Below are 13902 nucleotides of genomic sequence, written 5' to 3'. Positions count from 1 at the left end.
GACAGCCTTGCCTTGCTGCTAATTGGTATGTTTTTCTTTAAAAAGTGAAGATTCTAACCTTTTACTTGACAGATATATGGGTAAAATGTCACATAACATTTTGAAAGCTTATCTATAGTCGGCTGTTTACGAGTCTTGTTTATGTTGGAGCTCACATAAGAGTATACAAACGAAAAGGGTTAGCAGGAACAAAACAGAATGGTTGGTTTCAAATAGATGTGTAAACTAGTGAAGAAAGGTTTTCACCTACAGAAAGTCTAAAGATTTTGCTCCCTTTTAAAAGCAACCATACAAATGAGACACTTGACTCAACAGATTTTTTTGTTATCATTATTTATTCCTAGTTGTGTCCCTGGACTTTTGGGGTGGAGAACAGAGACAGTTTCATTACCTGTTTTTTTTGTTTTGTGCGGTTTTTTTCTTTCTTTGTAATCTTATGAAATTGCAGCTAGGAGAGAGTAAATGGGATTCCATTTCTCTGTGAGATTTAGCAACAGAATTGTTTACAGTGTTGCAATCAGTCATGTTTAAAGTAAAGCTACTAACTGCATAACTGAATAAGGGAATACTTTGGAAACAAAAGGGTTGCATAACAGGCAAATTTAGCTTGTAGAATCTTTAGTATGCAATGTATAAGAAATTTCATAAACCCTAGAGAGAATTTGCAATTTTGTCGGTGGGTGCAAAATGCTAACTTAGAAAACTAAAATGACAAAAATATGGAAATAACTGACAATCAAAAAGCTGGCTTAATTCCTTTTTTTGTTGTTGTTATTTTTGTTTTTGTTTCCAGTAAGAACCTTATCTCCTGCAAATTTATACACACAGATTACTTTGCACTTATAGTTCAGGTTTATTCTCTTCAGGAAACTAAGCACTGCACTTGGCAAACAGAAGTTTCAAAGAGCATGATATCTTCATCCTACTTGGGGATTTACTGTAAGAATACCTGCAGAGGTGAATTTATGTGACTCAGGAAAACATAGTATTTTACATCTAAATTATTTTGGAGTCTTTCTCAATCCTTTGCTTCCTGCCACTACTTGGAGGTGGCAGCACCAGCTCTGAACTTCCACAAAAACATTGGTCTTGCCTTCACAAGCAAATTGGTGACCTGTCTGACTGATGTTACAGCCTTCAACCTCTGAGTAGTGCTTTGAGAGGAAGAAGTGATGCATTGAAGTCTACCACAATTCCTTGGCTACTGCCAGTAAACATTACGTCTGAAGCAATTGTAATACTAAAATTCTAGAAGAGAGTGAACAATAAAAACCTACCATTCCATAAGAATCAATACCCTGATGCTTAAAATTTGGGAAAAATGTTTTGAATAAGTGACTCAAACCTCCTGCAGCTTGAAGGTGTGAAATGTGGGAAGCCTGCGACGTTCCAGTTAAAAAACTTAACGGCTTTGCTGTGCTAGCCAGAGGTTCAACTTGACTCAACAATATCAGCCTGCTCTCAATAATATTGTAACTTAGAAGGTGCAGTTATTTTCTTCTTAAAGGAGGTCCAGTGACACACTATATTGAGATTTCAGTGAATTCCAAGTTATTCATTATTATTAATAATAATATGAATATAATACCTTAATATTATTAGGGACATTCCTGCGTAAGAAACATGAGAAATATCCAGCAGCTTCCTCAGAATCTGTCAGGTCAGTAATCTTGTTTGTTTAGTCATTTTGTTTGGTTGTTTTTTTAATGAAGAGAAGGAAAAAGATTTGTTCCATACCTCACTGAGCATAACCTTAGTGTCTTCTTGGTAGAGCATCTTTCTTACAGTTCCATGCAGCACATGCTCTTGCCCTTAGACTGCTCTCATGAAATACATTTGTCAAGACTTTCGTCAGGGCCCAGGCTGCATTCCCATTTTCTTTGACTTTCCTGACCCTTCATATCATCAGATATGGTCTTCTTGAAATGTTACTTTAATTTTGGCTTCTCCAACTTTGTCCTCTATCACTACTCTACCAGTACTTCTGTCTGTGCAATGTATATCACTTAGCCAGATCTTTGAGTTCGATCTGCTTCTACCTCTTCCTTAAAGCAAGCACTCCCAGCACTCCCAGAAAAGTTTTAAACCCCAAAGATCAGATTTTACTACAAAATAAAGCTTCATAAAACATCCAAAGTGAGACAGAATTGTAAAGGTGTAGATGAACATCCTGTGGTTTGTGCTGCCGTGACACAGCAGGTCCACTTCTCCATGTAGTCTCAGTCCAGCAGCTCCGCAGGTTTGCAAAGAATTACACACCGTCCCCTCCCCAAGCCCAAGAGAGTATTTTCTTTCCTTCCCCCCCTGAGACTTGAATAGAAGTTCTGTTCCCTGCTTTTCTCAGCACTTTCTGGAGTTTCTGCTCACTCTTGTCTTTTTTTCCCTCCCTTCTTCTCCTTTTTTATCCTGCACTGGCATAAGTTTCTTCACTTGTGCAATCTCAGGGAAGGCACTATCCCCGCCCTTTCCAGAATGCAGCCTCACCCAGAGGGGAACAAGAAGACAAACATCTGTCCTGCCACGTAATCTTTAAAGGACATAGGAGACACAAACCTACAATAACTGCAGGCAAACTAACCACCATCTACTCAGCCAAGTATTTAATGAATTTTAATGACGTTTATACATTTCTAAACAAATATTTAAATCATTATAATAATAAAGGGTGTATGTGCTCTGATCTCTAACAGACTTGTCACAAATAATTCACAAAACAGATTTTCATCAGTAAAGTACTTCATTATTCAGTGCAATAAAACATATTGCTGAACTCTATAGGTTTTAGTGCAATTTACCATGAAAACAAAAATTGCCAGGTTTAAGAAAAATCCATAAAATATTTGCTTCAGAAAAGTTTCTAAATGTTTCAGAGCATATCCTTTATATGAAAATGCAAATATTTTCTAATCTATGTTACAAAATCTAATGTCTATGTTTCCACAGTATAGTCCTAACTCACTGGTAATACCAGTACATGTATTATGACAACATGCCAAGTCATATCATATGATCACATTACTGTGCCATATGGTACCCCCAGGATTAGCATCATGTTATAATGAAATGGCTAAAATGTTTTAGTTTTTAATGTTCTAGGGTTTTTTAAAGGAGGCTATGTAAGTAAACAGCCCACTTGACCATTACCTGAGTGTCTCTCTGTCATTCTGCCCAGTAACTCTGTGACCTACTGGCCCATTTCAATCAAATTTGCAAGTGAGATAGACATTTCAAAGGTGATCATAGTTTAAATATCGTTCCGGTTGGTGGGTATGTATGGTAGATAAATTGATAACCTAACTGAGAGAAGGAAAAGTAGCCATTGTACCTTTCCAGGCAGCTGCTGCCTGGCCCAGCAGCACATCCCTCTCAGCCAGCCACTCACATCTGCAGGCTAACCATCATTGAAGACACAGGAGGAAGCTGGTAGTAGTGGCAGTGGAAAAATTAAAAGACACACCTGTAGGAAACCAGTTTTCATTAGTTTGATTGCTCTTAAATAAATTGCTTTCTTTTTTTAAATCATTAAGAAAACTTCTACTTAGTCTGTTTGAAACACGCTGGGTTTGATCTCAAAGCGTATGCTGTTTTCACTGTAATAAAAAAAAATTAAAAAAAAATTCTGTATTCTGTGCTAAACAGTCATTAGATAACATGCCTGAAAAGAAGCATGAGAATCCAAGTCATAAGCCACTTATCTGTGGCCTAACAAGGCACCCTTTCTGTAAGCCTAATGAATCTTTGTCTGTGTTTGTTTGTTTCCAGAATGACACAGGTACAACTGTAAATGTAATACTTCCCAGCTAGACAGAAGACGTAGGTATCAAGTCTTTCAGTGACAATCTCAGGCTTATCTCCTACTTGCTAATTCCTTTTCCCTGAAGTCTTTTTAAATAGCCTTATGCTTCACTTCAGCACCCTCTTCTTATTTTTCTCTCTTCTTGGCTCCCACCCCTCCATTAGTCCACTAACATCATTTACAGACATTTATCTTCTCTTGCCTTTACCTACCGCACTGTCATTTCTTGTTCCCTTTCTCAGCAGCTATCCTCTCTTCTACATGTCTTGCTGGTGTGGACTCACATTTAAATTGACAAAAATCTGCTTACATACAAAGCAACAAAAGTAATTTTATCTATTGTTCTGTTGCTAGTTTGAAACAGTACTAATAAACGGAAGAAATGCCCTTTTAATCTATGTAAGTTATACTACTTTGCTATTATGGGATGAATCAAATCAGTGGAAAGGTTTCTATTGATTTCATTGAGTTTCTGGATAGTACTTCTCTTACATTTCTCTAGATGTCATATAATTTCTATTTTTAATTGTCATTTTAACTAATTTTCCTAGTACTAAAAGTAAAGCTTGCCACATTGTAATTCCTTGATCACCCTTTTAGTCCTTCTAAAAGACAAACCGATTTTGTACCTTTTAATCCTCACACATAGTAACTGATCTTAATGACTGCATATTTTTAACAGTTCATTTACTTCATTTTCAGATTCTGTAAGAACACTTGATGGCTACCATTTAGTTAGATGCTTTTTGCTCTTTCAGAATCTCTCTGTTGACACCTCAGTACACACCCACATCTCATCTTTGTTACTAAAAAAAAGTTGACCTGAGGAAATGTCTTAATTTGCTATGAGTACTAGAGTACAGAAATTTAATTTCTCTGCAATACTTTTTCTTTTATAGCTGGCCAACTAATAGGCCCACCAGCTCTGTCATGGCTTCCTCATATTGATAAAGCATATGTTTGGTTTTTAGCAGGTAATTCATTCTCTTATATACGGTTTCTTTGTTCCTCAAATTCCCTCCTTGGCCTTTCTAATTTTACTTCTTTCTATGGTTTTCAAGATGATTGGATTTGGGCTTTCCCAATGATACATTTTAGGCTCAGATAACTTAAATATTGAACCTTGACATTTAACTGTATTGATCTTTTCCTTGCCTTCCTATTTTCTTTTATTTGTTTAGGGATATTTGTTCTGAGACTTTTGTGCTATGCTAAGTACCCTCCATGCTGAGACTAAGGATTTTCATTTCAGCACTTCTGATTGAGGATATTTCTTATTTATTTCCTTTTTTTGAAAGCAGAAAGGTTTACCTATCCTTGCTGAAGATAGTATAATAAACTACTAGATTTTATTATGAAAATTTGCCCAAAAAAGTCTGAATACTGTTGTACTATGTTCATGATTAATCAGCGGTTTTTTAAAAGTTGGTTTTAAGATATATCCTGTTACTATCTGCTATTTCGGTTGATGTCAGACTACAGCTTCCAATAAACAAACATTTCAAGTATCAAAAAGTAGTTTTCCAAAGCATAATTTAACACCTCCATATATAGGTTATTGTTAGAGCTGTTATATTGGACTTCGCTCCTTTGTTGAGCTTCTCCTATACAGTGTATTTAATGTGTTTTTCTTGATCTGTCAGACAGTGTAAGCCTTCTATGTGTATTCCTATTATTAAGAATTTTCATTTTGCCTATGTATTAGCCTCTTCACAGTACAGCTTTCTCACTAAGCTGTTAATAAGCATTTTTTAAATTTTGGTTTTATTTTGTTTAACTTTTTTTCCCCATAAATATACACTATATATTCAATACACAGTGACGTGGCACAGCATATAGGTATTATTGGCACTCATTGGCATTACTTTCATACATTTTATTTCTGACTTTAATATGTGAAAAATACAGCAATTTCCTGATGAATGTATAGAAAATTATGATGCCAGTCTAAGCTATCAAATATGTAGTGTGTGCTACAAATTTGACAGAAAAAGCATTTTAGATATACTGTAAAATCATTAAACAAATAAAATATTCATTACTTGCACAGGTGGATTAAAATCAATAAATGCCATTTTGTTGTTATAAACTGTCTGATGTAACAAACATCAGCCTGGCAGAGGCATATATTCATATGCAGGCATAATTTTTAATCTGTTTTTTTCCAGTTAGGCACCTAAGTCTCTATTGGGTTTAAGAGCCACAATTTTTAAACATGTCAAGATGATATGATTTCCAATAAAGCATTAGAAATTGCTAATAATCAGCCATAGCTGAAAAGTAGTAAAAGTATTAAAAAGTAGCTCTGTTGAAGTTAACACTAAAAACCACAGTGACTTGTAGGGCAAGGGGTAAGCATTTCATTTATGATAATCACCTGGTAGTCAGTCGTAGGTTTGAGGATCTAGTGCTAGTGATTCAGATTTTATTTTTCCTCTAAGTATTCCATGCATGTCGTTGGTATCAATGGGATGTTGTAAGCTGCAAGATGTTTGATAAAAAAGGCAGATTTTACAAGCAAAGAATCCAGTTACTTGGATAAAGGGTTATATAGTTTTCCCCTTAATTCAGAGCCCCAAGTACTTGTTTTACAAACTGCAGAGTGCCCTCAAATGTATTGACTTCATTGTGGAGTCAGAGTATTTATTGTGTAATGCTGAGTCATATAAAAACAGAAAGGCATTCACGAGGCTGGAGAAAAAAGTGATGGAGACAGTAGCCTCCTCCAAAAAACAAGTCAAATTCATCTTGGGTTTCATGGCTTTTTTTACCATAAGTAAACCATGAGAAAACATTGTCAGAAATATATTACATAGTCTATGCCACTGTAATAGTGAAATTATTGTTTTATCCTGCTGGTGCTTTCCTGCTCCAGCTCTCCTGCTCAGAAAGGAGACTAGATTTACCGGATGTGTACACACTTAGGCACACACATCCACAGTACATACCCCAAATGCAGCAGTATCTCTAGCACGCTAGAGGGAGCCATGACATAATTGCAATCACCCTTTTTTCCCCCCAATTAGCAGAACTTGCATAGAACAGCTCTGGACATCCTGAGACATCCTGCAGGTTTGGCATAGGCAACGGAACAAGGAAAGGAAAGCACAGGACTCAAGTTACAGTGAAACGAGGTCTCCTGATAGCTCAGGGGCTTACTCTGGTGTTTGTTCCATTTTTTAAATTGTGCTGCTTTTGTAGGGGACTTCTCCAAATAAGTGGCTTAGCCGAATACGCCGATTTTCATCAGCCAATCTGAAGCCCTCATTCAGAAAGCAAAGCCCATTTTGTAAACATATCCTTTATTTCTTCTGTCTATCGCTCTCACACAGAAAGTTGGCACGTCTGAGAGTAGTGATTTTACACTGCCACTAATGTATGTATAGTTTATTTATATACTGCATTTTAACACAGCATTAGTTTTATAATGGTTACTAGCAGGCTCGTTCTGCATGGCAAACTATCCGTTTCAAAGGGGTCTTCAGGACGGGAAGATGGCTCTAGAAAGAACACTTATTTGAATTTATAAATTTGTAAGACTTTCTCCAAGTCAAATGATATTTATGGACATAATAACTCGGAAAGGGCTGAAGGTTATCCTGTTGAGCAAGGCGGAAGAGCAGCTTCCTTAACTGAATCTTTTAAGAGCCGCTCCTAAAATAATTGTCAGGAGCGTCTCATAATTGCTCCAGGTTAATTTTCCTTTTTTTTTTCTTTTTTTTTTTCTTTTTTTCTTTTCCCCCTAAATGATTCATGCTACTTACACGCTCGTCACTCACAGCTCACAAATGGCAGCTTCATTTCGGTACGCACGGGTCGAGACCGGCGCTCCGGCAATCCGAGCACTCACCTTTCCAGCCTCAGTCCTCCCCCCGCGCCCGCCGCCCCCGGCCGAGAGCCTCCCGCCGCGCCGGGGGCGGAGGCGGGCTCCGCGCCGCGCCGCGCCGGGCGGGAAGGGGAGGCGAAGGCGCTGCTGCGGCCCCGAGCCCCGCACCGCGGGGCTACCGCCGCGCCCGCGCCCGTCCCCCGCTCCCCCGCACCGCGGCCCCGCGGGCAGGGGGGTGCTCCCGCACTCCGGACCTGCCCGCGGGGAGGGCGAGACCCGCTCGGGGCGGCTCCCGCAGGGCCGGGGCGGGGGTGGAGGGGGAGGTCCCCATCCACCCGCACACACACACACACCCCCCCCACCCCGCCATGCATCCCCGGGGCGGCGGGGAGGTGCGCCGGGCCCCCGAGGGACTCGGGGACCGTGCCGCGGAGTCAAGTCCTCGCCCTCGCAGTGCTTTGGGGGAGTGCGGGGGTGCCGCGTCCCCCCTCCTTTCCCACTAGTCATCACGGAAGACTTGTTAATATGTCTTAAAAAGAAATAAATAAGGGGGGGATATAAACAAATAAATAACGCGAAGCCGGGAGCAGCCGGGGGGGGCCGGGGGCGCGGCGCTGCGCTGCGCGGCGACCAGACACCGCAGCTCGCTCGCCCGCCCGCCCGCCCGCCCGAGCCCTTCGCACGTTGCGCGTCTCCCACCGAACCGATCTAATCAATGACACCCAGCGCCCGCCGAGGCCCCGCCCCCCCGCCCGCCCGCCTCCTTCCATTGGCGGGTCGGCGTCGGGGCCGGTCGCCGCCGCCGCCGCCGATTGGCTGGCGGGGAATCCGTATCAATGTTTAAGCCGCGGCGTGAGGTGAATAGAGGCAGTCGGCGAGCGGCGCTGGGCGAGCGCGGCGCGGCGCGGCAGCCCCGCGAGTGCTGCAGTGAGGGAGGCGAGGAGGGGGGGGAGAGAGAGGAGAGAGTCAGAGAGCGGCTCCAACTGTTGAATTTTCGCTGAATTCTCCACTTACCTGCGGGCGGCTGGTGAAATGGATCTGGTTTATCGGGAATCGGCGTTCCTTTCGCGTGCTGTCTGGCTAAGACTGGCGACCGTCTGTTTGAAAGGGGCCACCCATCAATGAGGCAGAGAAGAATATTTATTTTTTTCTTCTTTTTCTTTTGAAAGCCTCTCTACCACAGGTTGCAGAATTAACTGTGTACTTTGGGTCCGGACTCAAATAAAGGAGAAAAAAGCAGTGCAGAACTGAGACTCGGAACTAGATCTGTGAGCTATGTATTGGAAGCCTATGTTTTTGTTGTTTTTTTTTCTTTTAATATGAAAGATCTCTGATTTATTTTACACATAATACTGAGGAAAGGTGGTTAAAAACACTCAGCAAAGCAGGAGACAGACGCGCCTCTGTGCCAGTGAGTGGATAACAGCCTTGTTTTCCTGATCCTCAGTCTCCCGGAGAAAGAGGTATAGTAAAAGTGTAGCTGGATCCGACACCCCTCCCTCTCTCATTCTCTTTTTTTCTCTCTTCCCCCCCCACCCCCCCCAAAAAATATAAATCTGATTAAATTTTTTTCCTGTCTATAGAGTGAGTCAGAGAAGCGTTAGGAGGAAGCTGCAACTAATGTCTGTGAAGGGAGGAACATGAGGCGATAGTGAATGTGATTTGTTCCGCTGGATCTGACTCATCCAGCAGATTGAAACACCTGCATTTCTGGATATGCAATTCATTTATTTCTGGTTGTTAAAAGAACCTGAAATAAAATTTATTTACCCTTCCCCAATATTTACCTATACCCCGTATCGCTAGGAAAGGTATATCAGAGAGGGGGAACGCAACTGGCGTTGCTGCCGCTCTTCTCCCCTATACCAAGATGCCCAGAGAGACTGTTAAAGCTTGAAAGGACTGCAAAAAATGCATCACACCAATCGCGGAACTGCATAGGTTTTGATATAAGCGAATTAGTCGATTAAAAGATCTCCCACTTTATTCATCGCCAGGATTGTTTTTCCTCTTCTTCTCCCCTCCCCTAAATGAAGAGGACTAGGCGGCAGTGTCATTGGAAGGAGATGCTGAACAGAAAGAAAAGAGAGGCACTTGACGGCGCAGCCCTGTGAATACAGAGACTGTTTCCCTTTTAGCGAGAGACTAAGAGAGAGAGAGAGAGAGTGTGGTGGCTTTTCTCCCCCCCCCCCCCCCTTTTTTTTTTTTCATCTATGCGTCCAGCCATGGGTTGCCTGTTGATTTCCTCTCGGCTGGAGAGAAAAGCAAACTGGAATTAAACTGCATCGGGAAAAGTGCAGCCCCTCAGACACGCATACGCACACACTCATAGATACACGGAGAGAAAGGATGTGGTGGTGGCGGCGGCTACTGGCCTGTCTTAAAGAAACCCAAGTGTGCATCTGATTGAGCACAGCCTGTGATTTCTCTCAAAATATATATTTGCTGCTAATGATGACGGTCAGCTGGTGCGTTTCTTAATTTTTTTCCCCACAAAAGGACGAGTGGGAGGCTGGTAGTAGAGGGAGAGAAAGGAAACTACAAATCCGCACACTAGTTTTTGCTGGGTTTTTTGGTGTGTTTTGTTTTCCCCTCTTGCCCTGCAATCCTTATTCCCTCGCCTTCTGATTCGGGAAGGAAAGAGTGAGGGTGTACGAGACAGAGAGGGGGGAAATACCGACGGCAGCGAGATGCAGCTCTCCGCCGCAAGCAATGCAAGATTAGATCTCTAAATGCAGCAAAACACTCCCTGAAAACCAACAACCCAGCGGTGCAATCAGACATTTCACTGCCTCTCACTGCACACGAAGAGGGCTTCAACAACAAGCTGAGACTTTTTTTCCCCTTCTGTCTCTCTCCCACCCCTCCACTCCATCAATCGCATCACAAGCGATGAGTAGCAAATAAGCTTTTCTACCCCTGCTTACAGACCTGTGGCCACCCCTCCTTTCCTATGTATATATAAATACACATATTTAAAAAAAAAATCTTTTCGATCGTTTTTAGAAAAACAACCACTGCCGAGATTTTTTATTATTGTTATTATTTTTATTATCCTTTGTACATCTGCGGGGATTCAAGGATCGAGAACGCTTCGCCTGCCCGGAGGGAGAAGATCTTTTGCAAATTTTCTGATTTTTGAAATCCTCCCACTGCCGAAGTTGGACAGCCGAAGTAACTGCGAGGGGACTGCAAGCACGGCAAGCGCTTGCTGAAACGCTGCCGAAGCTGCTCCCCCCCCCCTCCGCCCCCCTCGATTGCTCCCTCCCTCTGAGCTACATGGTCCATTTGCTGCCTCTCATCCTGTGTCTCTGCAGATGTTTTAGAGCAACAGGTTCAGGAACTTAAAATACAGGGGTGGGGAAAGAGAAGGAAAAAAAAAAAAAAAAAGGAAAGGAAAAAAAGAGAGAGCCGACGGAGGGGGAGGAAGAACAAACCCAGAGCAGGAGGCACAGAAGACGGGGGCAACCCTGGTCGCCGCTGCAGCTGCTGCCACCCCCACCCCTGCTCGGGGATGTACCTTTCCATTTGTTGCTTCTTCCTCTGGTGGGCTCCCGCCCTGTCGCTGAAGAACCTGAATTACTCGGTGCCGGAGGAGCAGGGAGCGGGCACGGTCATCGGGAACATCGGCCGCGATGCGCGGCTGGCGGCGGGCGCGGCGGGAGGCGGGATGCTGCCCGCGGAGCGCGGCGCTCCCGGCGGCGGCCCCGGCGGCGGCCGCGGCCCTAAGTCCACCTTCCGGGTGCTGGAGAACTCGGCCCCGCACCTCCTGGACGTGGACGGGGAGAGCGGGCTGCTCTACACCAAGCAGCGCATCGACCGCGAGGCGCTGTGCCGGCGCAGCGCCAAGTGCCAGCTGTCCCTCGAGGTGTTCGCCAACGACCAGGAGATCTGCATGATCAAGGTGGAGATCCAGGACCTGAACGACAACGCACCCGCGTTCCCCTCTGACCAAGTGGACATGGACATCTCGGAAAATGCTGCGCCGGGTACCCGCTTCCCCCTTACCAGCGCCCACGACCCAGACGCCGGGGACAACGGGCTGCGCACCTACCTGCTCACCCGTGATGACTACGGCCTCTTCTCCCTCGACGTGAAGTCCCGTGGTGACGGCACGAAGTTTCCAGAGCTGGTCATCCAGAAGCCATTGGACCGTGAGGAGCAGAGTCACCACACCCTGGTGCTGACGGCACTGGACGGCGGCGACCCACCACGCTCGGGCACGGTGCAGATCAATGTGCGCCTCATTGACTCCAATGACAACAGCCCTGTCTTTGAGGCGGCCTCCTATGTGGTAGAGCTGCCGGAGAATGCACCACTGGGCACTGCCGTCATTGACCTTAATGCTACCGATGCTGATGAGGGTACCAACGGAGAGGTGCTCTACTCCTTCAGTGGCTACGCACCTGAGCGCGTCCGCGACCTGTTTAGCATCGACCCGCAGAGTGGCCTCATCCGTGTCAAGGGCAACCTGGACTATGAGGAGAGCGGCCTCATTGAGATCGATGTCCAAGCTCGGGACCTGGGGCCCAATCCCATCCCTGCTCACTGCAAGGTCACCGTTCGCCTCATCGACCGCAACGACAATGCGCCCACCATTGGCTTTGTATCCGTTCGCCAGGGAGCACTGAGTGAGGCTGCACCACCAGGCACTGTCATTGCCCTGGTGCGGGTCACTGACCGTGACTCGGGCAAGAACGGGCAACTCCAGTGCCGGGTGCTGGGTGGTGGCAGCGGGCCCGGAGCCGTCCCTTTCACCCTGGAGGAGAACTATGACAACTTCTACACTGTGGTCACCGACCGGCCCCTGGACCGCGAGGCACAGGACGAGTACAATGTGACCATCGTGGCACGTGATGAGGGCAACCCCCCACTCAACTCCACCAAGTCATTTTCCGTCCGGATCCTTGACGAGAATGACAACCCACCCCGCTTCAACAAGAACCTTTATGTGTTACAAGTGCCCGAGAACAACATCCCTGGAGAGTACCTGGGCTCCGTCTTGGCCCAGGACCCTGACCTGGGCCAAAATGGTACAGTCTCTTACTCCATTCTGCCTGGGCATGTAGGCGACGTCTCCATCTACACTTATGTCTCCGTCAACCCCACCAATGGTGCTATCTATGCCCTGAGGAGCTTCAACTATGAGCAGACAAAGCACTTTGAGTTTCGTGTGCTGGCCAAAGACTCAGGTTCACCCCACCGTGAAAGCAATGCCACGGTGCGCGTTACCGTGCTCGATGTCAACGACAATGCGCCCCTCATCGTCCTGCCTGCCCTCATCAATGACACTGCCGAGCTACAGGTGCCGCGCAATGCTGGGGTGGGCTACCCCGTGGGCACCGTCCGCGCCCTGGACAGTGACTTTGGGGAGAGTGGGCGCCTTACGTATGAGATTGTGGAAGGCAATGAGGAGCACCTCTTTGAGATGGACCCCACTAGCGGTGAGATACGTACCTTGCACCCCTACTGGGAGGAGCTCAGCCCTGTGGCTGAACTGGTGGTAAAAGTCAGTGACCATGGCAAGCCCAGCCTCTCCGCAGTGGCCAAGCTCATTGTCAGGGCCTTGGCGGGGCCCCTGCCCGAGGCTGGCGAGCCACAGGTGAATGGTGAGCAGCATCGGCGACCACACTGGGACTTGTCGCTGCCCCTGATCGTGACGCTGAGCACTGTCTCTATCATCTTGCTGGCTGCCATGATCACTATTGCTGTGAAGTGCAAACGAGAGAACAAGGAGATCCGCACCTATAATTGTCGCATTGCCGAGTATAGCCACCCTCAGCTGGGAGGAGGGGGAGGCAGTGGCGGGGGAGGAGGAGGCAGTGGCAGTGGAGGGGGCAAGGGCAAGAAGAAGAAGATCAGCAAGAATGACATTATGCTGGTGCCCAGTGAGGGCGAGGACAGCCGAGGCCCCCTCAATGTCATGAACGTGGTGAGCAGCCCATCCCTGGCCACCTCACCCATGTACTTTGACTACCAGACCCGCCTGCCCCTCAGCTCTCCCAGGTCTGAGGTGATGTACCTGAAGCCCGCCTCCAACAACCTGACTGTACCCCAGGGACATGTGGGCTGCCACACCAGCTTCACAGGGCAAGGGACTAACGCCAGCGAGGCTCCCCCGAGCCGGATGTCCATAATTCAGGTAGGAGACTTTTAGAATACCCTGGACCTCACTTTAGACGCTGGTTTAACTTCACCTTTTGTCTGCAGTGAAATCTGCTGTAAGGCACCACTGAAGGGACCAACACAAGTCATTAAAGAGAGGTGGACTTAATGAAAG

The 13902-nt window shown here is 45.7% G+C and overlaps 1 protein-coding gene across 1 annotated transcript in view; it reads left to right on the top strand.

Annotated features, from left to right (window-relative positions):
• Positions 1–11040: 11040 nt before the first annotated feature.
• PCDH17 (protocadherin 17) overlaps positions 11041–13902 on the top strand; it is an 87904-nt gene continuing 85042 nt past the window's right edge. The window contains exon 1 of the mRNA XM_072854193.1: positions 11041–13764. Within this exon, the coding sequence (XP_072710294.1) occupies positions 11137–13764 (2628 nt within the window). The 5' untranslated portion in view covers positions 11041–11136. The remainder of the gene's footprint in view (positions 13765–13902) is intronic.

This window comes from Ciconia boyciana, chromosome 1 (assembly GCF_034638445.1).
Source record: "Ciconia boyciana chromosome 1, ASM3463844v1, whole genome shotgun sequence".
Classification (NCBI taxonomy): domain Eukaryota; kingdom Metazoa; phylum Chordata; class Aves; order Ciconiiformes; family Ciconiidae; genus Ciconia; species Ciconia boyciana.
The sequence above is the reverse complement of the archived record's forward strand: the minus strand, read 5'-3'. Positions and strand labels throughout refer to the sequence as shown.